Below are 26,009 nucleotides of genomic sequence, written 5' to 3'. Positions count from 1 at the left end.
CCTGCTGAACCGATAAATGTACTGTTATTAACTCCATTTTTACAGTTTTTGTGATTAAAACAAGCAGTTTCAGAAGTTCTGTTCGAATTCAGAGAAGAAGATGGATCCTGCCCAAAAGAATTTGTAGCTTAAAAGCCTCACAGTTTTTCTCCTGCTACTTGTCTCTGTTTCTAGAGTAACAACACATTTCACCTCTCATAGAGTCTTCTAATACCTCTGACCCTTTTTTTCATGGTTAAATATACTGCAAGCAGCAGGCAAACAAGTTGCCTGTGTGCACGTTTCAAGTTGCTGTTTCTCCAATGACCTTCTTTCATGCTCTTTCATCTCTAAATTTAGCTAGCTACTGAAGTGAGAGTCTGGCAACACAGGAAATACTAATGCAGACTGCATATAGCTACTCTTAAAAGAACAGCACAGATTATGAGACGGTGTAATCGCTATTCTGTAGCCAAATGAAGTTTATTTTATGAAACTGCACCTTTTCAAGTCTAATAAACCATTACAGACATTCATTCCAGACCAACACATGCAGCACAAAATCGAAAGTATTATTTAAGGGCTGACACTCAGAACGTGGAAATCTGTTCAAGATTGCTGCGTCCATATTTGAACAGACAACGTTATAACTGCCAGGCACAAGTGTCCCACAGACATTAAACCTGAAATTTAATCCTTTCAAATGCTGCTTCAGTGTCTGCTAACGAGGAGAACACATTGTAGAATAACGGGAACCTTGTCAGAATGTGCAAGAAAGCACTGAGATTCAGAAAGGTACTGCACAGATACTGAGATGGGGACTGAGCTGAGATGATGGAAACCGTAACAAGTTTAATGAAATAGCAGAAAGGTTTTACCACTTTAAATCTCGTACAGCATTGTCAGATGCAATAAATATGGCAAAACAGGAAATATTCTGTACCAGTTGGGTGAGATGAATGATGAACAATTTGATTCCCTGGATCAAATGCATAAAATCTGATTAAAATATTAACAATGTATCTGCTTACATAGAGAATGGAATAGTTTTAAAGTTTCTAATAACCTTTGTTTTGAGAAATCATACTTCAAATATTCCAGTAAAAAAGCTTTTCCTTCTGTGAAAACAGCACAAGCACAAACCAGGTTAATTCTTTCTTTAATAAAGTGGGCTAGATGTTCTTCTGGGATAAAGACACAAAGTTCCACAACTAAATGAATACCCAGCCAAAATACCATACTGCCTCTCTGCAGTACATACAATTGATATGACATGCAAAAGACTTCAAACAGCCATAAATTACAGATGTAAGATACAGTACAACAGTTTCAAATACATATCTTAATCCCATATTAGTTATTATAGGAAGTTTTCAATGCATATCATTTTTCTATCTTGTTACTGGTATCCATGAACATTATGAGCGGGTCTCTTCTGGGGAAAAAGAATAACCTTGCATTTTAAATGACAATTTATTTCTCAGCATATTCCTAACGTAAAGCAAGACAGGGTGATAGTTTGATAGTCTGTCTAACTTACAAGCTCATCTGATTTAAAGAACATATAAAATTTTAACTATCTCTGTACCATGATTCAGTATGAGACAGCAAATTTGTGACGTGGAAGGACATGGTATAACCAAAGCAGATTCATTTACTGGAACTTGCTTCAATCTTACTTGCATGATAATCTCTCTGCTTCTAAGGATCTTATTATATCCCTTGGCATGACAGGCATTCAGCTCAGTGGTATCCACTGCTTAGAGAAAAAACTTGTTAGAAACACCAAAAATCTTTATATACTTTCAGTGCTGCTTTAAAATATGCTGTATTGAAGATACAACTAACTTACAAAAATAAAAGAACCATACAAATCACACTTCCGATGGCAACGAGACCCCTCAAGAAAACAGCAATGTGATCCCTGAAACAAACAACCAGAACAGAAAATTCTTAAAATAATTAAAAAAAGAAAAAGTAAAAACATTTTCCCCCCATCAAAGTCCTGGAATCACTGAAGGCTTATATGTCACAGAATATATAACCTGTCTCTCTGTCCCCAGAATATTTCTTTCCTCTTTCCACAAGTACTGGGTGAACAGATTCCCCTTTGTTGGTAATGTGGCACAAGCCTTGCTGAATGGGTTAAGACTAGGAGACCTACAAACCCAACAGGCACCTAATCCCCTGGCATTCACACAAAATCAGGGAAATAAAACAAACCTGAAAGCAGGCATGCGTGTTTATTTCCAAAGTGATTTTCTATGAAGCTTAAAACTAAACCAAAATAAACACCAATCTGAAATGTGACTCGCTTAAGGTCTCTCATCTAAACAGAGTCATCTGACTGTTCACACCGCTCTGCCACAGAGATGCGTGATGCCTGCTCACAACATTCCAACACTTTAACATTTTACAAGGCACAGAGAATCTCAGAAGAACTACACGGCAGCTTCTGAACATATGATATGCAGCTCCCATGTAATTACATGACAGCTATCTCTTAATGTCAGTCATTAACACAGACCTTGCAAAATCTAAGACCAGCAGACCACATCGCCTCATCTTTGGGATATTGTACTTAACTCCACTGATAATTACAGGCTAATCAGCAAATAACTACCATTTAAAAGACTATACCAACAGAAGCTTCGCCATGCAATTACAATGTTCTTGCACGGTGTACTTGATAAGTATCTTGAAACAAAAATAATTCAGATTTTGTGCTGTTGTTAGAAATAGAGCAATTTTCTAGCACTGCTTCCTCTGGCTATAACTGCACAGGTAATGCATGAGCAGCAGGATTTCTCTGACTAACAGCTTCCTTTTGCAAATTCCAGAGGAGTTTAAAGGAATCAGTGAGTACAAAGAACTCCCATCTCATCTGCTTGAAAAGAACCATTATTAGACACGCTATGTACCTGATGGCAAAGAAATAAACTTTTCCATAGAAGAACAAGTTTTAGGGTTAATTACAAACTTTCTGTTGGTTAATACTCCTGCACCAGTATGTATTTTTTTCTGACTAGTAACATGGAAATCATATAGGCATACATGTAAACAGAATATATAGAAGATAATCATAAGGAGACGTAAAGTGCTTTTAATTATGAGCATTTTATATCACTTTGCACCCTTCCCTGTTAAGTTACCATACTCAAAATTGTTATAGATAACTGGCTCAGGTGTATGCTATGAAATAATGTGATTTCCCTACTCTTTGATGGTAGTAATCTCAGTAAAATCAAAACTAATTCATGCCAGGGGAGTAAAAGCACACAGATACAAGGAGGGAAAGAGGTGAGCTGAGAATTCTCAGGGGGAAAAATAATAGGCAAAGGGAAGTAAGGCTCTGTCGTATAGGTCCCCGTTCTCAAGGAATCTGTAACACATTCGACTTCAACACAGAGCTGAGGAACAAACCTGTGCCATTAACACACCTCAAGCTACTGTTGGATGAAAAAGAGATAAATTAGTATTCCTCAACTGAGAACAAGTGCCAGGATGATGCTTCCAGTTCTTCTGATTTACATTCTCTACTTCTCCAGTCACAGTCTCCAAAGAAGCAGTACCCTTGCCTATTCAGAAAACCCAGCCTAGCATATTTATATAGCAAAGGACAATATTAAATCTAGTTTGTGTTTGCCTCTTCAGGTCTGATGTCAAGTACCTACACATTTCCTAATCCATTACGGTGCCTAGCACATACTATTCCATGTTTTGGGAAAGCAACAGTTCTATAGTAACAAAGCTCCTAAGTAAGACAGATCTATAACTAAGAATAGCTGTATATTAGAACCAGGTTTCACTGGGCTTTTACTTAAGGCAGTCTTTACAAGATGTATATCCTTTCTGAAGAGTCACAACAAAAAATGTTTTGTGTTTTTTTTAACGTAGGCTTTTGGCAGCTGAATGGGTTGCCTTTACCTATTTTCTGTCCTTGTAATCCAAAGAACCGTCTGGCCTGTGGAACCACTGAAAGCCGAGCTGAGGTGTACCAGCTGGCCTTCCAGTTTCTCCCAGTCAGTTTAGTTAGATGTCCAGTGGGCTTACAATAGCAAAGTCAGAATCTTTGCTGTTATTACTACTGTTGTCATCAGGGCTGGAACTCAGGTTGCTGGAGGAGGCTGAGATGGAGCCCATCAGAGGGTCAGAGAATACCAAAGGATGAGATGGAGCTTCTGCCTTCACCGTTGACTCCTTGAATGTCTGAAGCAACTGTGCTGGCTCTGGGACAGCACTTCTGCTTCTTTCTTCTTTGGAAACCAAAATACAGTCATCAGCACCCTTACTCTCACTAGTGCTTGAATCAGTGGCAGTCTGTAAGACAACAGCACAAAAAGAACTGCAGGTTAGTACCCATCTTACCACTTAAAAGAAGTTTCTGACACACAGTGGTGATTTGGGAATGGGATAAAGGAATGGTCATTATTCAAAAGTAGCAATGCCTGTATCAAAAAGTTAAAAAAAAAAAGCAAAAGCAAATGTATTAGCTCTGGATTAAATTATTATTGACAACAGCACAAAAGCTCTAAAATTACCATCAGATATAGAGTTCTTATATGTTTCCTTATCACAGTGCATCTGTGTCATGCTCACAGTAGCTGGTCATCCAATGCATAAATCATAGTTGTCAAGATTTGAGGCAATTCTATTTGCACTGCTGTTATTTTCCTATAGAAGCTCATGAGAAAAACTGAGGAGTTTTTTGCAGATTTGCATGTACAGTGGTATCTTGCAGGTCTTCAAGAGAGTGGTTTGACATAAAATTTCCTGATAAAATTCTGATCAGTGGAGTCTGAGCTGAACATCACATTTTAGTGTGCAGCAATTCAAGGCAGATTTGTATTCCCAGGGCTTCAAGGCTTGGTGTTGTGGTCTAAAGAACTAAGTATTGTCTCAATTTACCAGAAAGCCCGGGTCTGGGAATTCCTAATCTATCTTGATAGATGTTGGGAAATGACTGTCCCAAAGCATTTCAATAGTGGATGATGAATAATGTTGATGTACCAGAAAATTCCCTATGATATGGCAATCTTACATTCCAGCTGGATCAGCAAAAATCCAGCTTTTCAGAAGACATTGCTGTATGTAATTAGAAGGGAAGATAGCCATTTACGGCAGGGTGTGATTTCTCCCACGTTGAGAAAACTGGCAACTCATTACCATGGTTGCAATGTAAATAGTCAATAGCCTCTAGTTTCTCCTGCAAGAGATGGATTCAACTCTATCCAGCACTATGCTCCTCCAACAATAATATAATTGTTTTTGTGGTTGCCAATGTATCAGCACCATAATGCAACCTACCAAGTGGCCTGAGTGGGACAAGTGGTGTGATACTGAAAACGTTACACTGATTTCAGTAATGCAAGATTGAGGGAAAGGAGAACTATGAAAATGTACATAACCAACTCATTTAGTTATGGCTGAATGTAAATTTACTCTAGGGTAAAATACAGGCTGCAGATATTAGAGAAAGAAATAAATCAGTAACAGAAAAGACATACAGAAAAAATCAGAATGAGTTAAAAGTAGGCATAGTACATAAAATTGGAGTATAGAGATCGTCACATGTATCACCAAGCCAAACTTGAATTTAAGATTTTTATGGTCGCTAGCAAAACTTTGCCAAATTTATTATTACAGCTGAAAACAATTTTGCATTGCTCTGATTAGTAATTATAGAGTAGAATACTCTTGCAAGGGATCTGTAGAGTAGCTCAGGGAGCAAACACCCACCAGTAACTGAGAAGGAATTCATTTCAAACTATGAAAAGTCACAAACTCAGCATTAGCTAAAATACAAATGCAGAATTATGACCTGTTTCCTTACAAAATTTGTATGAACAAGAGTATTGTAATAAATAATCTGTTTTGTTATCTGGTTAGTATCTAGGTACAATTATGTCAATTACTCTGTTTTGTAAATAACCCATTTGAGTGCTTTATCATTCAAATGGAAATGTCTTAAGTTCAGTTTTAATGGTCCCAACATAAGAGCCAGAGTTGTCCAAATGTGAATAAACAACTTCCCAAATACATTCAATGAAATTAAAGAGATCTACAAGGAGAGATACATCTCTACTCAGGCACTTGTCATGTGAGACATCATCTGCTATTAATTAGCATTTACTCTCCTCTGGTCTGCGATGCTGCCATCGCCAGGGCTGGGGCCACATGCTACCCAGTGTTGCTGCTCTGCTCCAGTCTTGTGCCAGCATTTACCTGATTCTGTAGGCATCCAGTGCAGCCACAAGATAGATGCAGGTGGAGCTGTTCTGGAAATCCTAAATAACATGTTAAAATTTTTGCCTCTCTACAAAAGAAACACACATTCCTTTAAATAGCAACTCTTGCATAACTCACCTGGCTTCTTTCCACATTTCTATTTAATAGCTCCCAGTCAATGCAGTATAGCCTCATTTTACAAAATTATATGCATTATTATTCTAAACTATCAGAATCATGTTATTTCAGTCCTCAGAGCCCTCACATCAGGATGGCTCCATCTTGTGTAGGGTGACACGGACGTACTGGAAGGAGACCAGAAAATGGCCACAAAGATAACCAAGGGGCTGCAACACTCTGCTATGGGGAGTGACTGTGAGAGCTGGAACTGCTCAGCCTGAAGGAGACTCAGAGGGATCTCATCAATGTGTATAGAGACCTGCAGGGAGGGTGCAAGGTGCTGTGGGGTCTCCTTCTAGGAGATCTTCAAAACACTCCTGGACATGGGCCTGGGCAACCTGCTCCAATTTGGAGCAGATGGACCCAGAAGTCTCTGCCAATCTCAATCACTCCGTGCTTCTGCCACAGGAATTATGACACACTCGCCCAGCAAGATCAGCGTTTTCTTTTTCTTTGCTGGCATCTCCAAGGTTGGCTAGCAGGCTGTCTTCCTTATGGCAGTGAATTCCAGCAAGGACCCCCGATTAGAAGCTCTTTGCTGGTGCTGTAAATTCACAAGTTCTGCTTAAAAAAAAAATGGTTTCTGTGTAGTTAAAAAATCATCCTCTTCCCTAATGAAGGGAAAAGAAAGAGAACTCATCCTAAATTCTTTTTTTCAGTGTTGGGCTTTGCAACACTATTTTTCATTCTAACAATACTTTCTGTTTAAGTTAAAGCGACCAACAGATCACTGAAGTATCAGACATGCAGTAGACTACATATATTGACTCAAAAATGATAAAAAAGGCCTCCTGTAAATGTTTGCTTACCCCTACGACATACTGGTATTTTGGTACTTTTTCCAGAGGTAAAATACCTCCTCCCTCCTTGTTCTGCCTATTTTTGTTTCAGGAAACTCATGCTGACGTGAACCATGTTTTCTCCCATCTGCTGCCACTACTGAATAAATGAAAAATGACAGAATTATACTTCCGGTAGCTTTGAAAATTAACAACCTTACGCCCATTGCCATATGGCTTCTCCAAACATTTTTTTTCCTGATGAATATCAGCTACTAGCACTGGGCTTATTTCAATCCCCTTCATACCGTGAATGAGTTAAAACTAACCATAAGAACACAATTCAAGAAAGCTGAGAAGAGCAGCAACTCATTTTCCCTCCTTCTCTGAATCGACATAAAGGCAAGATAATGTGTTAATTATCATTCATTATTTAGCAACAGAAGCCTTCTGTTTGTCAACCGCACTCTGCTACCGAAGCCAAACATTCCAACAAATGCTCTACTTCTCTGAGCCTTTTATCTTCATTTTTCGCATTTTTAATTTTGCAGCTTTCATTTCCAAAGAAGGGCTGTATCCTTATCTTCACTTTCCAGAAAAGAGCTTGAGGCAAAAAAGAAGATTTAAAAGAAGATGATAACTTATGTAACAACCATGCACAAAAGGCTCAATTGCATGATAGCTACACCTGTACCTTTTCCAGCTGTTCTAGAATTGTCCCTATAATTCCACCAGAGAAAAACCGCTACAGCAAGTCACATTAAACATCACCAAAGTCACAAAAACTGCAAATACAGTGAATTTTCTTTAGCAAGAAATGCATTAAATGGACTAGAGATGGCTGGAATTCTTAAGCCCCCTGCAGCTCTCCATAACTGCTCCCAGCTTGACCTACGGCAGCCCATTTTCTTCACCAGAATTAAAAGGCAGCGATATGGCCTACTTTAGGCCAACAATTAACTCCAGTAATTACCACTTTATTATCATAGGCTACTAAATGTAGTAGGTTTTTTTTTCTTTTTTTCTTTTCTTTTTTTTTTTTTTTTTTTTTTAAATAAAGGTAATCCAAAGCTCTCCTCTTTCTTTTTGATTTTAGAAACACCAGTTAAACTTTGAACTTGATGGGCTCAGGAACAGCATGCAATGGGGGGATACAACCAGGATTGCAGGGAATATTTCTAACCTGAGTCTTCAATTTCTCTTTCTGGAACAGGGACAGTGGGAACTTCCAGATGATAAGATATGAAGGTGCTAACGGGTATGAATGCACTGTATCTACAAATGTATGCCATACACTGTTGAAGCCTCATTAAATGGTCTAGTGGAACTTGGCTTGTACAGCCTCTACACACATTATTTGTAGTTGGCTTACTAGCAGCCTCACAGAGCACAGTGAAATTGTGGGACCTGAGAGTGTCTCTCAGTTTAAAGGTACATATCCTGATTACACACTGGGACAAGTCCTCAAAGTTTCCATTGGAAAGAAACCTGCTCAGAGCAAGCTTAAGCTGTCCCACTCCCTGCACTCAGAATGAAATGCCCAAGCACTTCTGCTGAGTGACAGTTGTCTGAGTTAGGGCTTTTCCAGCACAGAATCTGCACACAATAATACTGCATACTGTTAGCTCATATGGCATTCTATCTATCTCCCAGTTTCTATAACAAATCCAAGTAAAAATAGTAAACAATACTATCTGCCATTTCTGTCTGGAAGTAAAAAATACTTAGTAAAAATGCTCGGAAATAAAATGCAAAAATAAAATGTCATTTTGCTCCAACATGCCACCATCAGTTTTTTTCCAGCCTGTGAACCTGCTGGTACTAAGTCAAAATAATATAGTCATAGTATTCTTTCCAATACCAAAATATAAATAAAATATTATTTATATTAGTTTATTCATAAAATGGTTGAAATCAACAGGATTGTGTACCACAAATCAAAGCAACTGTGCTTATTATTTGAGAATAAGTAATTGAAAATGAGTTCCTAGGTAAACTTGTCAGGAGTAAACTTGATTGCAGACTGCACTAGACACTGTGGTGACAGTGCTGCCACTCATTTACAGGTGTGAGTGTCAGCTGTGGCCTGGCAGATGATTCTAAGATGGAAAAGTGTATAGAAATGTGCATAGAAAAAAGCAATTGCTTTGAAGATCATGTTTGAGTCAGACAGAGCTTTAGAGAAAGAAGGAGCTTTTACCTTTAGAGAAAAATAACTTTGTGTGTGAACGTGTCCTGTTACTGAATGGTTTGTATGTGAAAATGTTTACTGACTCAAGGAGAAAGTCAATACAATGAACTAGAAGGTAGAATTAACTTCCTTGCTATTTCCTTTTTGGCACTGGTCAAGGATACACTGCAATGCAGATGATCAACTCTTACATAATGGAAAGACAATGAGAATAATTGACTGATATGGGATTATTCGCCTCCAGTTTTGAGATCTGTTTGTAGGAAATTAACCTCAGAAGTAGATTCAAAAATCTGAAAAGAAGAACTACTCCCTGCAAACAATGAAAACACTTTGACTTAAATATCTGTATGTGGAGTATAATGCTACAGTAGAAGAACTGATGCAAATAACCATGGCTCCATATGAACCAGTAAACTTTGGGTCTCACCACTTAAAGCCAGACCATCTCAGCAAGAAATAAGTTGTGTTTCTGACACAACTCATCTTTTTTTACAGGGAGAGTGTGATGTAAATGGTATGTCTCATGCAGTGTCCAGCCATGCTGAAAGGAAATGTAAGACTAATTCCATCAGCGAACTGTTTGAAATATCATTATCTTACCTGTCGTCCTGAGATGAACTGTTGCTTTGTCATAACAGGTCCCTTTGGGGTATCACCATTCCCTTTGTTCTGACTATTGGAGCAGTAATGGTCATCTGCTATTGTGATTTGCTCATTTTCTTCAGCTTCCAGTTGGCTCTGGTTGAAACGTAAGGAACCCTTAAGAATATCTTTGATCTGTAGTTGAATGGGAGAGGAAAGACTGTAAGTTAGAAGTCTGGAGGAATTCTATTTCCCCATAACCATTACTTTGATGATAGGAAATAAGTCAGTATTAATATCTACATAGGCTACAGATGTAAAGATGTAAATATAATTGCAATGTTGTTGTTACAGAATCTGGAAAACAAATCTAAAGAGAATGAAATTGCTGATACTGTTTCCTCTTATAGATTTAGCATGTCACATCATTCCTGACAATATGAATTTCCAGGGAGCAGAGGATAGTAAAATCAGAGCTTCAGATGCTCATTAGCATTCTCATTTTATATATGTAGCATTTTTTCTTTAGATTGAATGACACTCAAGTGGCAACTCAATAAAATAATGGGGACATAAGCATGATTATTATACAGCATGCACATGCTGCACTAAGAAAAATGCTGAAGTTGGAACTGTGATGCCTCAGTTCTTGTTCAAGGCCTCTCAAAAAGTCTTCAGCAGACACTGCACAAGTCATTTGAACTCTTTATAGCTCCGTTTTACTTTCCAAATAAAAGCACTCTGCAGTGCTTGATGCATTAGTATTAGTAAAACAGCTATAACAGAAAATAAAACAGTGGTACACAAAGGCAGTTAAAAAGAGGAAAAAAGAGGATTAATAGTGCTGAGATATACAAGAAAGTTAAGTTAACCAATTGTCATACCTGCTTCAAACCAGCCAAGGAAACCAGAATTTCATCTTCTTTTTCCAAGTGTTCTTGTAATATGACTTCCTGAATATTTCCTGCAACATCAAAACAAAACAAAAAGAAAGGTGAAGAGAGAACATTCCCTAAATAACCTCTAATGTGCTGCCAACTTAGCACTGATTTACGTCCTCACAATGAAACCTTGTGACCTGCAAACACAATTTCAGACAGACCTGGGGGCTGACAACCTCATTAGCTCTGGAAGTGGGGCCAGCAAAACACATCAGTGCTACCAGGATCCTGCTGGCTCCTGCACCACTGCCAGAACTGTACCGCCCCAAGGAACCAATGGACTCACTGCTTATGGGCTCTACAACAAAACATTGTCTTCTATGGCCAATGGAATTACTTCCATCTTTGAGCCTGCAAATACTTTTTGAGCGCTTGAGAACATTTACAGGAGCCTGCTGCAGCTTGCAAAAAGAGTTTGAGTAGGAGGTCAGCAATTTTCATCTAGATCCCGACCACTGCAAACACTGGAATACTCTTTATAACATGACTCAAATTTTCATTCCCTTTCCAGACCCTTCCTTTTGAAGAAAAACTCAGTGCTGAGCAAAATTTATGAGGCAAAAGGAGATGTGCAACATTGTCACTTCAGAAGATACCTGTCTTCTATTTCTACAGTGGTCCTACAAGGACGTATTTCAAGAAGCTGGTATATGGTATGTGCCATATTCACCAGAGATGGAGCTGCAGCGGTTTTCCCCACACCAGGGAAGTTCTACATGATGCTGAGTTGCTCTCCAAACCAGCCTAGAGAACTATGCAAACTCTTCGTCTATAGCAGGTCCTTCCCCAGCCTCCTAATTGCTCTTTTCCTCCTCAGTCCTTAAGCACCAGTGAATCTTAGCAACCCATCTGTCAATTGAAAATTAAAGGACACTATTTTGTGCCACCAACGTTTTACACACATAGAGCTAAGCCCAAATCCTTCAGTGATGTCCATCTGGGAACAAAGATTTGCTGCTCATGAATATCTGTAACCTAGGTGCTAAACAACGAGAGCTTTGTACCATTAATCTGTATTCACATTTCATTTGTTTGTTATTAAAACCATCTTACAAGTCAGCAAAAAGCCAAAAACACCACTGACAAGGACAAATATGAAGACACTGACAACTTTGATAGCGCATGAGGTTTCAAATTAAAAATATTGTGTAATATGGCTTAAATTTTGTTGTTTGCAGAAAAAACAGCAAAAGAATGAGATGTGGGAGACTGGACTAGAAGAGTGTGTAAAAGTAGAAATGTGGATTTAAAGCTTGCCAATAAATAAGTTTGAAATTGTGTTTGTTTCAGAAATTAGTAGTAGGTATAAATGATAAACAGAAAGGACAGTGAGGGGAAAGGATCCAAACCTAAACTATAAATGGACTTGTAGAGAAGCTTTCTGTGAAGCAGAAGGAATGAAAGAGCTGTGGAAGGCAACAGCTGATGAGTTCTGAAAGGCAGTATGACCAAGGTCAAGAGCAGTGATGGGATAGGATGACTCAGCTTTGCGTAGAGCCCATCTGAACAAGGAGATCCAAGTTTACACTATTTAGCACTTATTATTCATCGTACAACAGGAGAAGTTTCCAGCAGCAGTGAAATCAAACAGTTCAACTGAACAAAGTCTGGTATGAATCTTACATCAGAAAGACTGCATTATGAAGGCTAGAAATAATGTGAAATTAGATCTTTCCTGAAATACATAGCACCGTGAATTGAGAGAAAACATTAAAAAAAACCAACATTGTTTTCTTTTTTAATATCTTTTACACTTAAACAGTCTTGTTCTTCAACTTGGTAAATAAAATACATAAACATTTACTTGTAAAACTATATTTTAGATAGTGATTTACCACTGTCTAACAAACATTAACAATTTTCTACTTTTAAAAGATTCAGAACTTTAAAAATCAGAAGTCCAAAATCCAAGTCTTTATAGGCAGGAAAATAATACATAATCACAACCGGAATCACTGAATTCAACCATCTTTTCCGTTTCTTAGCATTAGAAATAAAAACTTATCTGCAGTGTCTGATCCCCTACAAAATGACAAACATGTATTAGCAATTAAGGTAAGCAGAATGACTAAGCAGATGGACGAGGAAAATCTAAAAACAATAGGGAAAATAAATAAGTGAGAACAAATGTTGATGTTCTTCATGATGTGGAAATAACTGATTATTATTTCTATTGTTTACAGGTGTTTTAAAGTCAGAATTAAAAAAAAAAAAAAGTATTTATAATTGCAACCAAAACCAGCTTTCACTGTGAAGAAATGTATTGAGATTCTTAAGAATTTATGAATGGAATGATGAATGACAGCAGTAAAAATCAATACAAACGTTCATATAATCACATATTTACTTTAGGAAGATTGATACCATATTTTAGTATTAGTGTCAGAGAAAAAATGATTTAGAGAAAACGTTGGAAACACTTTGAAGTTGTCTAATAAAGATTGTTGCATTTCTAATATTTTTCTTTGAATCTGCAAGTACAAGATGACATATGTTTTGGATAAAGAGGGCCTATTATTATTCTCATCATTTTTTAACCAGTTAAAAACATTAGAATGTATTTGGAAGGACACCCACTGTGAAGCTGTTGAAGCACAGTTCTGGACACTCTTCTACTTAGCACAGAAAAATGTCCAAATGTGCAAATCACTGTAATCAGCCACTTTTCCCCCAGTAATAGTTGTGACATAAGGTCATAAATCAGGATGTCTTTTTTTTTTTTTTCTAGTACAGTGGAACAGAATGAAGGTTTCCCTGTGGAACTGGCAATGGATTTTTCTTCTTCTGAATATGCCCTTGAACTGCACACAGCTTCCAATTTACTACACTCCTCCCTTTTGAATGCAGAGTTTATTATCAAATTATTACCAAATAAGTGCAAAGTATGGAGACCAAATTGATCAGTGCTCACTCATTTTCCCTGGCTAATGAGTAAAGGAGTATAATATAAAATCCTTAGAGGAAAGAAACATAAAGGCAATGAGACTCTGCATGAATGAGTGCCTCCTCAGTCACACTCTCCAGTTGTGACCATCCTTGGCAATCCACTTCGGCTGAAGCACTCATATGAGTGCCAGGAAACATGACATTTGTTATGATATTGCTCTTCTCCTCAGAAGTCAGCAACATTATGCACTGCAATGCTGGTCCTCAATCAATACTCAAAAGCTAAGAAATGTTTTTTATATAATTTATGAGAATACATTTTGAAAACTTATTAACAAATGAGAAGATTCACTGCAGTTTGATAGATGACCAGCTAATAACCAATTCCTTAGGGGGATTATGCCTTGATATATGTTAAATACAACTGTAACTACAGAGGAATAATAGGCACATGGTTGCATTTTTGTCCTTTTCTACAAAATATAGGAAAAGAGAGCATTCAGTATGAGGGTGGCAACAGGACAGTTGAAACAAGTGAAGAATTAAGATGAAATAGTTTTCCTGCTCTTACATTTTTCACAAATTGTAAATAACTTCACATGCAAACTCACTGTAGAAGTTCTCTTGAGAAGTAAGATTTCTATTTCCTCTCCCTAAGTTCTAAAGCTTAAACTGAATATATACTATAATTTGCTGTACCAAGATGAAAGGAGGAAGATAATCCACATCAGCTCCTAGCAGTAAAATTAGAGAAGGCTTATGCTCTTTGATGACTGAACTGCTACATATTGCATGATGGTGAATAGAGTAACTGCTGAGCTCCTCATCCAGGGAAAGGGGCTGTTCAAAAGCTATTACATTTACAGGCCAAATTTCCTCTTTGAAGGTGAAAAAGCTGCTATGTTTTGCCTAATTATTTTAGATGCTCATTAAGTAAACTAACAGACATTGAAAAATAAGCATGCTTTCAATACTGGTACTGCAAGAAACACACAGCAGTGCTAAATGAGGACAGATAGTAGCACCAGTGGGAAAGCTAGTCTGTTGCATGCAAGGCTGTCTCGGGCATCCATCCCCTTACAGCTATGCATGTGGAAGACAAACCGGCACTTCTTCATTTCCACCAGGGTGGTGGGAGTAATACAGGCCTGCAGTCCGGCAGTATCAAGGCATAACCTGGACTTAATTTTCTACTGACACAGATCATGGGTAGCAGGAGAAGACTGAATCTGGCAATAACCTTAACACCCTCACTCTTAGATTCTTTGCTTTCTCCTATTCCATTGTCTTTTTGCAGTGCATTTTTCTCCACATTTCCAGTTTAAACCAGTCTCTGTGTGACCTTCCCAGGAAGGCGCCTTCAGGTGAGAGGAGCCAACTACAAAGAGCTGCAAACTACATTATGAACGATAGCTCTCTATTAGTAGTCCCTTATCAGTCATTTGTGAACAATCAACAGTGCTAGAATAATGTTAAATCTGTTTTTCTCATCCTTGATTCAAAGTCACAGTGCAAAAAGGCATTCTTATTGCCAAGGTCATCAGAAGTAGGGGAAGAGATGTGTACCACTTCAGCTCTGTTATATTCCTAGTGAGGAAACAAAAAACCCCCAAGTTCACACAGATTTCAAGGCCGGCAGAGAACTCCTGTGTTTCAATTCTTTTCTATCTTTTTTTAATGAAATGAAAGTTTATATGAAACGTTTCCGAGATTTCCAACACAATACTAGCAACAGCAAGACATCTGTTTTCACTACTATTAGAAAGCTTGAAGGATGGACATTTAGCTTCTGATAATGATTTTTTCTCTGTTTTTACTGCAAATACCTCATTTCTACTAGAAGTGTTATGAACCTTGAACAGGAAAACTCGTTCTTTCAAATCTTGCTTAACGTATATATTATGTTTATGTCAATGCTAAGGTGTTCAAAGACAACAGCGTATACACAGACAACCTGTGATTCCAAAGAGAACACAGGAAAAGCATGGATGCTGTGATCCCATGACAGGTGACAGAGCATGCTCTTGATATACAGAAATGATTTTTTTTTTTAGAAATTTTGGCCCTGATGGTGCTAAGAGTCTGTATTATCCCACACTACTTCCACGAGTGGACAGTCTTGATCACTGTTGAGACAAATGACATCTGCAGGTCTCACATGCATCCTTCTTTACCCATGACTACAAATACCTACTAAGACCGCTAGCTTCTGAGCTCTTCCGAGCAACATGTTTTTCTGAAGGTTCAAGGCAATTTTTTTCCTTTCCCAGTTTTTTTGTGGGATGATTGTCTTCCTATTTCTGTTTACATTCACTAGAAATAGAAAAAAATACTTTAGTGTGAAGTGACAAGCAAATGACAATTTGCTCTGCATAAGTGACAATCTTAATAGCCATAAGAACTTGCAGCCCATCCTAAGGGAAAACTGTACTATTTCATTCCCTCACAATCTAAATGCTTCATACTGCCATGGATTGCAGACAGTACACTAGAAAACTGCTACGGCTGTGCTAAAGACAGTTCTTGTAGATCATGTAGACTTCCAAAACGCAAAGTTGTCTACTCCTTGTATGGCTGAATTAATTAAAACTGCTTTTGATTTTACAAACAGAATGATTTACTCAAATACCATTGTGGTAAAAGCCACATGAAAACATGGATAGATTGAGAGTTTTGACAGCAAACATCCACAAAAGCCTAAAGTTCTATTAAAAATATATTTAAGGACATTTTCTATGATGCGTGTCATACAGTAAAGGAATCTGTCAACATGCAAGGAAAACTAAAGCATCTAATCTAAAGACTTCTTCATTAAGAGGGAATACTCAGTTTGATACAAGTGCTTTCAATTTTCAAGTAGCATAAATAGAGAAATTACGGATCTTGACAACAACTACAGGACTTTCTGTTCTCTTCATGGGTAGAGACTGATATGGCACAGATACTAACTTGAAATGCCACCTACAGAGGATGGGAAGAAAGAATGAGGACGATTTACAAACTTCATTGTATCACTCAAACTATTTTTAGTTACTCATATGTATTTTAAACTACTTTTTTTTTGGTAATTTTTTGAGACTTTTTTGTTTGTCTCACAGTTATTCCTTCATTTAAGAAATGTCAGTCAGCTATCAACTCTAGTCTCTACGTTCACTGCAGACTGTTGTTTCTAAACCTTTACATCTGTGGCATTTCTGTAACAGAAGACATTAGTGGCATATGTGCTATGAGAAGATGGATGCTACTCCTAAAAGTAGTGTTGTGCTCTTCAATACTTTCTAGATATCCAATGAGTGTATATGGGTTTTGAGCAAGATGACTACACATTCTCTTATATTGTTCCTTAGAAGTCTGATGTCAGAAATGACTAAATTCTATAGCATGTCCATTCAGTAGCATCATCAGTTTCCCATGAAATTGTTTAATCTAGTAGAAGAGACTGCAATTTACATTAGCTTTGACTTACTTAAAAAAAGAAAGATCTTGTAAGCTCTGAGTCATATTTGTATCACTTACTCAGAAGTCCTTGGGAGTACATTATTGACAGTAGTGCTGAATTTGTTCCCAGATTAAAACTGAAAAGCACATCAATCCCAGCTGTGAGGTGCAGTTACATTCCCATTAATAATTAGAAGCACATGTTAAAGGAAAGCCATTTTACTGTTTGCCTTATTATTTTTCCTCTGCAATTTTGAATATCTTGTATAGATTTGATAAATCTGCACAAACTTAATTCCTATCTGCTCTTTCTATAAGTTTTTGTCGTGCTGCCACTCTGTTCAGATGACAAGGACTTTTCCATGTGACCTGGTCCATCTACTAACTGCAGTCTTCTTCACTGAAAATAGCTGGTTTCTAGAATCATTCAAGTAGCTTCTATGCCCTTCCCCTAATGATGACAAGTGTTCTCAACATGATGGACAACGACGAATATCTAAATGAAGTATGAAGAGTGAAAGAAACATCACATATGCCCCTGCTCTCCTGGCTGATTAAATCAGAAGTAGATCTTGAAGAAAATAACAAGCAAAACAGTGACAACAGTATGGTTCAGTTATGGAAATAATGGGTAAGTTAATAATTTAGTCATGCTGCAATTTAGCTTCTGTAAGAGTTTTAGTCCTGTGAAGCTGATATAAAACAAGTGTCTTGGTTGGTTTCATCATACGATGACTGAAATTATACTAGTAACTATATCCTGTATGTCTCTGTTCTGTATTTTTATTTCTCCTTTTGTGTTTACCATGTTTGCAATAATTGCAGTGAAAAGGTGGCTCTGAACTATGTTTAATGAGTCTTCTGAGTAATATTTGTCTGGGAGATGTCAGGCAGTATAACTCTAAGTGAGTCTTACAGTTGCCAGCATTTCCTGATGCCTGTGGCAGAAACATGTCCTGTTATCTTACCCAAAGATGCTCTCTGTGAACAGTAAGCCACCTAGTTGGGTAAAAGACTGCATTTCTTATTTTATTTTATTTTATTTTATTTTATTTTATTTTATTTTATTTTATTTTATTTTATTTTATTTTATTTTATTTTATTTTATTTTATTTTATTTTATTTTTTAACTATGATGCCATAACTTCTGGGCATTTTGTAAGTAAGCAGTTATTTACACTCTACATAGAAAAGCATAGAGCAGGCATTTCAGTGGCAGAATGCTGGTGGTGTTTAAGAGGAGGGATGAAACTTCCCTTTCCACTTCCCTTTTATAGTCCATGCTGGAGGAGCAGAGACACACTGGAATACTAGTGAAAGACATAGAAAGATATAGGAAAGTCATAATAGAAAATGCACTTTCAGGATAGTCCTGTATAGGGTCAGCCCCATATGGAACAATTTTTGAACTGAGCAATTCAAGAATGGCATCCACTTCCAGCAAACCAGCCCGATGCTGGTCAGAAAAACATGGACACATATCTCACTGGTTTTATGGTTTTGTTGCTCCCCTTCATTTATGTTTTAATAAAAAAAAAATTTAAATAAATGTTGTTACTTATCTATATTAACTATATTATATATACTTTATGGGGACTGCTCCGAAAGTAATGCATCCTATTTTATTATGTTGGCCCACGTGGATGTTGGTGGTATGGTAGTAGAGGCTGAACCTTCCCACCCAATATTCCGTTCCATTTTGGGGTCATGCAACAAATGGCAGCAGAGGGGCAGTGTGACAAAATGGCTTTTGACATGGAAGTGTGTATGAAGCCCAGGTGAGTGACTGACCTCCTCCATGCAAAACATTCACACCCACTGACAGTCACTGACACTTGCTGAACGTGAACCAAACAGTGGATGTGATCACAGAGAAGTGGTGAGTGGCTTGTTTAGGCAGTAGTGACAGTGTGTCACCTCTGCTGGTGCAGATTTTTATGGGCTTTGCATGCATGCCCTTGCTCACTACTGGTAAAAATGCACAGCTACTGGTAGAAGCCATGTTTAAAAAGAGTGTTTTGTTGCTGACAGATTGCTCTATCAAACAGTATCATAGTATCATCATAGTATCATAGTCTTCTGCGGGACCTTAGAGATCATCGAGTCCAGCCCCCGGGATTTGAGCCTCTGTGTAGCAGAGCGGCACTTCTACCACTTGCGCCACAGGGGGGTTCGAGCATGGGCCCCAGTGTTGCAAAGCAGCATTCCTACCACTGTGCCACCGGGGCACACACAATAACACACAATAACAGTCTTATTGTGCTCTTTGTATCTGTTATAGTTTCCATGGAAATAAACAGAAGGTATTACTTTTGGAGCAAGGTGCGCATATGTGGCCCAAGAAAATTCCTCTTCACTCACTCAGTGTAGCCCAGGAAAGCCAACAGGTTGGATGACTCTTCTCTAGAAGTAGTAGCACCAGTAAAAAGATGAAGCTCATAAAAGCAGGCAGACATATTCATTCTGTATAAACATGGTTATATCTTTGTTGGGTACCTTTGTACGTATTTCTAGGGTGTTGTGCAGAACCATGCGAGCTAACCCTTTGCAGAGCTGGTGTGAGGATACAGGGCTTATTAGTGGAGGGTCTATGCTGTGAGAAAGTAACTAAATTAATCCTGGACCCCAGCTCACTCTGGAAGCAACCTGTCTATATTTATGCAGTCCTGCCCTTAAGCAAAACCAAGAGTGGAATGATCTTAGTTTCTACTCTTTCACAACCTGATAAATTACCCATCAGAAAGGAATAGTTTCTATATAAAGATGCACATAGCTGAAATTTTTCTCTCATGAAAGGGACTTGCTGTACTAAATGTGTAATTATTTGGTACGCTTTTACATACTTGGAGGTCTGAAGCTGCATCTCTGCAGGAAACAAATGTTAGGTACTTCAGTTTTAAGAACAGTGATGATGGATTGGTTCCTGTCCCTTATAAAAAGATGACATTTTAAAATTCATCACTTTTCTCCCTGGAGCAAAACTGTTCAACTCACAAACTTCTTTCACAAGCCCTCATATTATTACGGGCCATTGGAGGGTTTATACTTCTCCAGAGTTTTGAGTAACTTTTTGTTAAGTGGCTGTGCTTTAATCCTGGGTGGATACTGACAAAAAACAAACCCTAAGAATTCTGGAAAAGCAGGTCTCAGATGTCACTATTGCTAACTGCTGTCATTTGAACTGTCGCCTAACAGTATTGTGTGGTCTCAGGCCTGGGATGCAATAAAGGCTTTCTGTCTGAGAATCTCTGAACTGACTTCGCTAACACCTAAATCTCAATTCCACATGGAATGTGAAGGGCAAGAGAGGAGCCTACCAATAGATACTATGGAACCTTTGGAGTGATACTTGGGTGCCAGTCACTTAGATAAATTATTCATGATCTGCTCTAAGACTTCAGACGGAGGTCACATTGAACAGAGGAAATATGATTTCCGACTGCACCTGCTACCTCAATCCCTTTCTTTTGCCACAGTTAAAGAAAAGAGGAAGCAATTAAAATTATTCAAGGAAGTAAGTAACAGTATGTTAGGTTACAACACTGTGATATTTAACCAGTATATTACAGCTTTCTGAATCAGTAAGCCTTGAGATGTTAATGAGCATTAAAAGAAAAGTACCTCAGAAAGAAAATGCTGAAGAAAATAACTGTATTTCTGAAGGCATAAAGGGGATATTACTCCCTGAAAAAGGCCTGTCTAAAAAGAAACATCAGAAAAAATATATCTGTGATAATGCTGAAGCAGTAATAGCTACGGCAAATGTATTCTTTCACTGTCAGCTGAGTAATATTCTGCATTTATATTACAAACAAAGCCGCAGGACAGGCTTACAAGATTGGATGCATTTTCATTTCATTAATGGAAAAATGGAACATATGAAATTCTTTCTTTTGAAAGCTATGACAAGCTGGTGGAAAAGGGTGGTAACAGAAGCAAAATCTGCCTTCTTGTCTGCCAGTTCTACACACACAAATTTCAACAATTATCCTTGGAGGCATTAAAAGGCAGCCCACCTCAGCAATGCTTCAGTGGTAAAGGGAAAGGGGGAAGAAAATTAAAGCTCTTTCTGCTGAAGAGCTCTAAGAAGGAGACAAAAACCATGGAATAACTTTCCTCTGTTTTCATGATCAAAAGCCTATTTCTAATTTCTACACGTAGCAATCAGTAGTAATATTTCAGAATCATCATTCATTACCATGGTAACATCCCTTGATATTACAAGCAGTTAATTATGTCATTGCTGTGTGGTTCACCGTGTGTGTTATTTACAGAAGTAGATAAACATTCAATAAAAGCATCTTCGAATACATGAACAAAATAAAAACTGTTTTTCTATCCCTTCTGGTCATTCCTCATGTTCTATGCAAAGAAAATGCTCTAATAAAAGGTATTTGCAGAAACATAAAGAAAGGCAAAATTCTTGGTAAAAAGAGATCGAGGACTATTTCTGACTAAGATTTTAATTAAACAAAATCCTTTTCTAAGAAGATATCAGATAAAGTTATAGTATGCAATACATAATAATAATCCTATTCGATGCAAATAGATTGTAAATGACTAAAAAAAAAGAACAGATGACTTCCTGGTTATCTCAACCATTTCTGAGCTATAACATGACATCTCTGTCATGTCACAAAGTAACTGTCCTGATGGTCAACAGGATCCCTCCTGTAAGAGAAAGACCATCCTACAATTGTTTGATACTCTCTGTTCATGGTGCCAGTCAAGTAGTTCTGTGTTGCTTACTGGATACACATTTCCATAAGCTACAATTAATACTGTTTTGTTAAAAAGTGAGCTGCAAATATAATGTAGTCAATGAAGGAAAGAAGCTTGAGTGACAAAGTTTGCACAAACAACTTAGAACAGGATTTGAAAGGCAGATCTTAGACAGACCTTAGAAGGAATTTATTGTGGGTGACTCCTCAAGTTGTGGATATCCATATGTTTTTATTAATAATTTAACCAACTATTAAATGCATAACAGCAGAGTCTCCGTTTTGAGTGCTATCAGGAAACAGAGTACACTGCAGAAAAAAACTGACTTATTCAGCTAAAAATTCAAATGACAGCAAGTGAATTTCAACACAATCAAATACACGGAACACATATGGAATTAAACATTTCATGATTATACCTAGAGGGTAAGTTCCAGTGCTTAAAAAGCTGTGAGTCACAGAATTTTAAAGATCGTACTGGATTATCACCTGAACCTATCACTGCATCAAAGTGTACTGATGCAATGCTGCACTACACATTTTAAAGAAGAGGAATTGTCACACAGAAGTAAAGAACTGATTTTCCCTTTGTAAAATGACCACTTTGCTCTGCCAACTGCTAATATAGCATATCCTGACCTGATTAACCCAATAGAAAAAGCATGTGAAAGCCCTAAAAAACTAAAAGGAAGACAATAAAAATGGTCTGCTGTAAAAAGTAACCCATTTAAGAGAATCAAAAAGTGTTCCGGCTAGCAAAGACTTTGTTAAGAGATTTTTATCACCATGTGTATATAATTCATTGTTATCAACTCTGGGGTTTCTGAAATGAAGTAATTTTCATTGTTAAGAGATACCTGGGGCATACTAGACTAGTTGCAATAGCTGCCCTTGCTAACCTTTCCTCCAACCTGGAAATGACCAGGTTTTTTCTGAGTTTTATTTTGCTGTCATTTCTTGGTGCAATGAGTAATGGTTGGATTCTGGAGACAATACCTGAGAGGTGCTCGCTGGAGCTGTTGAGTGTTTTCTTGGTCAGCTTGCTGATGTGTGCTGCTTGGATCGCCTGACAATTTTGCACAGGTCATACTGGCAAGAATCTTGCTGGTTTTATTCCTAGCATGCCATGGATCATCTGCTAGCTAAACTGGAGATGCCTAGGCTCTTCAGTTTGCTACAAAAGCAGGAACTGGTAAGGTTGGTGGCACCTCAGTCTCTCTTGTATTCTATTTATTGTAATTAACTGTTAATTGCTAAAGGATTTAAGTGCATTTGTCTATACCATTGCGCAAGTGCCCTTGCAGAAGGAATAAACTACAGCAGAATAAAGCTGTTGTGCTTAGTGGTTTACACTTGGCTTTTGAAGGCTGTGATTCCAAACTTTCAAATAACATGGTATTTATAGCTTTTCCTTGGATCGTAACAGTGGATACTAAAATTATATGGACACACATAAAAGAAAATGAAAATGCAAGTACAGCTCGGCTTTCTCATCTGATCTTTTTGACCTGGTAAATTTAGGTGTTGTATATTTAGTTCTACCCACTGAAACACTCAACTTGAAATTATTTTGCTTCGACTGTGATGTTGCAGGATATAAACAAACCTTGAAAATGTTGCACTTGTGCTCTGATTTCTTAATAATGGTGCATTTTGCACATAACTAAATATAGTAACCTTTGGACTTTGGTTCAACACAGTTTAAAAATACTGCTTTTATCAAAGTCTAGCAAAGTATATTTAATACCTGAATCGACTGAAGCTTTTAGTTTATTTTTTTTCTGATTATTCTTGGCAATATATAAATCAAATTATAAAATGGAGTATTTGTTGTTTCCCAATGTAGCTTCTATTTTAACATATTTCTCCTGGTCTAAGAAAAACACTACAAAGTAGCTAGCCTATGGCAAAGCACTTTTACAAAATGAAAATGACCAGTGTAGACTGTGCAGATGCTATATTTAATGAAAGCATATGGATTTTATACAACTATCACTACATGCACAAAGTATGATTCTGGGACTGCTGAACTGCAGACAAGCTTACAGAATGAGATGTGAGTTCTAGCACACCTCTAACAAAACACAAAATCTTTAGAACAAAGACCATCTGTGATAAAATGACTAATTTTTTCTTAGCATTGTCAGTGGCTAATACAGTCTCAACTTTAATAGTTATAACAGTATGATACTAATCACAGAACCTCAGGAGTTGGAAAGGGCCTCAAGAGATCACCGAGTCCAACCCCCCTGCTAGAGCAAGTTCCCTACAATAAGTTACTGAGTAGGCATCCAGGTGGGTCTTGAATATCTCCATAGAAGGAGACTCCACAGCCTCCCCTGGCAGCCTAATCCAGTGCTCCGTCACCCTTATCATGAAGAAGTCCTCCTATGCTCAAATTTTACACCATTACTCCTTGTCCTATTGCTACACAGCACTGAGAAGTCTGGCCTTATCCATCTGCCACCCATCTCCCTTTAGATATTTACAAATATTAATCAGATCCCTCAGTCTTCCCCAGGCTGAACAGACTCAAGTTACTCAGCCTCTTTTCATATGGGAGATGCTCCAGACCCTTTATCATCTTTGCGGCCCTCCAATGGACTCCTTCTAGGAGATCCTAGTCTTTTATGAACCAGGAAGCCCAGAACAGTGATTAGCATTATCTGATAAAACAACTGCATACATTAATTCAGTTTTCATTGTGACTTCTAAAATAACACGCAGTGTACTACATCAATATTATTTTTGTTCTAATCCAAACATGAAAGGAGCCTTTGCAAAGATCATCAGGTTAATACAGGTTATGGCACTTACCAAGATGTGTGTTCATCATCTTTGCACAATATTTGCACATAGCTTCCAAGTCGTTTAGCTGTCCTTGTAGGAATGAAATTTGGGCCTCCAATTCCTCTTCCTACAATAAGCATTGAAAAAAACAACACCTTTATACAGTATACAGTAAAATTGATCATACAACTCCTGAAATGTTTATATGTCTTCTAATTTTTCCTACTTCTTTGCTCTTAAGCAAAGTTTGGAAATGAAGAGAATCACTTTATGAATTTATTTATGAAAAGACTTCTAAATTCTTTGATGATTTCATGGATAGAGGATTTGGTCTTAATGCTTCAGTTTTTATTAATGTTATTTTTTCAACTAAAGAGACCAAAAAACCCCTGCCTATTTTCCCGCATGTTATCCAGGGAAGGTTAAGAACTCACATTTATTTTCCAGGTTACCTACTTGTTTTTGCTTGTACACAGCACAACAGCAATGACTGAAAAACTCATCAAAGAGAAAAATTCACACTTCTGTTAGAGTAATTTTTACAGCAATTCCTTTAAAAGCTCAGAAAAAATACTTTTCTATTTCAAAACACATACAGTGAGACTTATACCTCAATGATGACGGCCATCATATATTTTGGGATATTTATTTGCGTTACATATGCTCTATATATACGAAAAACCTCCCAAGGCAATTGGAATTCCACAAAACTTTTAATGTAGTGTTTAGGTGAAAACTAATTTCAACTCACTGTCATACTGTTAGTCTACATTATCAATTTATTTAACAAAAATGTACTTAACAATTTAAAATACCATTGCAAAAAATAATTTTAAGTCCCACATGATCTGCATCTGCAGTAGAAATTATAGCAACCAAGAATTTCTCTTTGAACTCTGAACTTTTGTTTGCTATTTACAAATACATCCAGTCTCACCTTTGAAGATGATACTGGGAGAAAGTTCACTGCTTCTTTAGAAAAAGACCTTTAAAGTTTAGACAGACTCAGTATTAAGCAGCTTTTTGTTTGTTTATGCAAGAACACAATTTAAAGAAGACGAAGGCAAAATAACTTCTGAGCATGCTGTTTTTCTAAGGAATTTATACAGTTTTATCATACTCTTTTTGATGGAGATTGCTGAATGTGAGAGTGTGAATTACATTTCAAATGAAATAAATGCAAAACTGGTCAGCAAGAATAAAGGGAATGAATCGATCTTCTTTTACACATACAAGTGATCTTAATCTCCACAACAAACCGAGATGCACAGGTAAGCAAAGGAAATATAAC

The 26,009-nt window shown here is 37.4% G+C and overlaps 1 protein-coding gene across 11 annotated transcripts in view; it reads right to left on the bottom strand.

Annotated features, from left to right (window-relative positions):
- Positions 1 to 434: 434 nt before the first annotated feature.
- TBC1D5 (TBC1 domain family member 5) overlaps positions 435 to 26,009 on the bottom strand; it is a 283,840-nt gene continuing 258,265 nt past the window's right edge. For all 11 annotated transcript variants that reach the window (XM_085538429.1, XM_085538430.1, XM_015853783.3 and 8 more), the window contains 4 exons: positions 24,746 to 24,845; positions 10,827 to 10,906; positions 9,961 to 10,137; positions 435 to 4,299 (listed from right to left, as the gene is read on the bottom strand). In XM_085538429.1, coding sequence (XP_085394555.1) covers positions 4,012 to 4,299; positions 9,961 to 10,137; positions 10,827 to 10,906; positions 24,746 to 24,845 — 645 coding nt within the window. In that variant the 3' untranslated portion in view covers positions 435 to 4,011. The remainder of the gene's footprint in view (positions 4,300 to 9,960; positions 10,138 to 10,826; positions 10,907 to 24,745; positions 24,846 to 26,009) is intronic.

Source organism: Coturnix japonica, chromosome 2, assembly GCF_054131305.1.
Source record: "Coturnix japonica strain WE chromosome 2, WE-NBRP24, whole genome shotgun sequence".
In the NCBI taxonomy this organism is placed as follows: Eukaryota; Metazoa; Chordata; class Aves; order Galliformes; family Phasianidae; genus Coturnix; species Coturnix japonica.
This window is presented reverse-complemented; position numbering and strand designations above follow the sequence as displayed.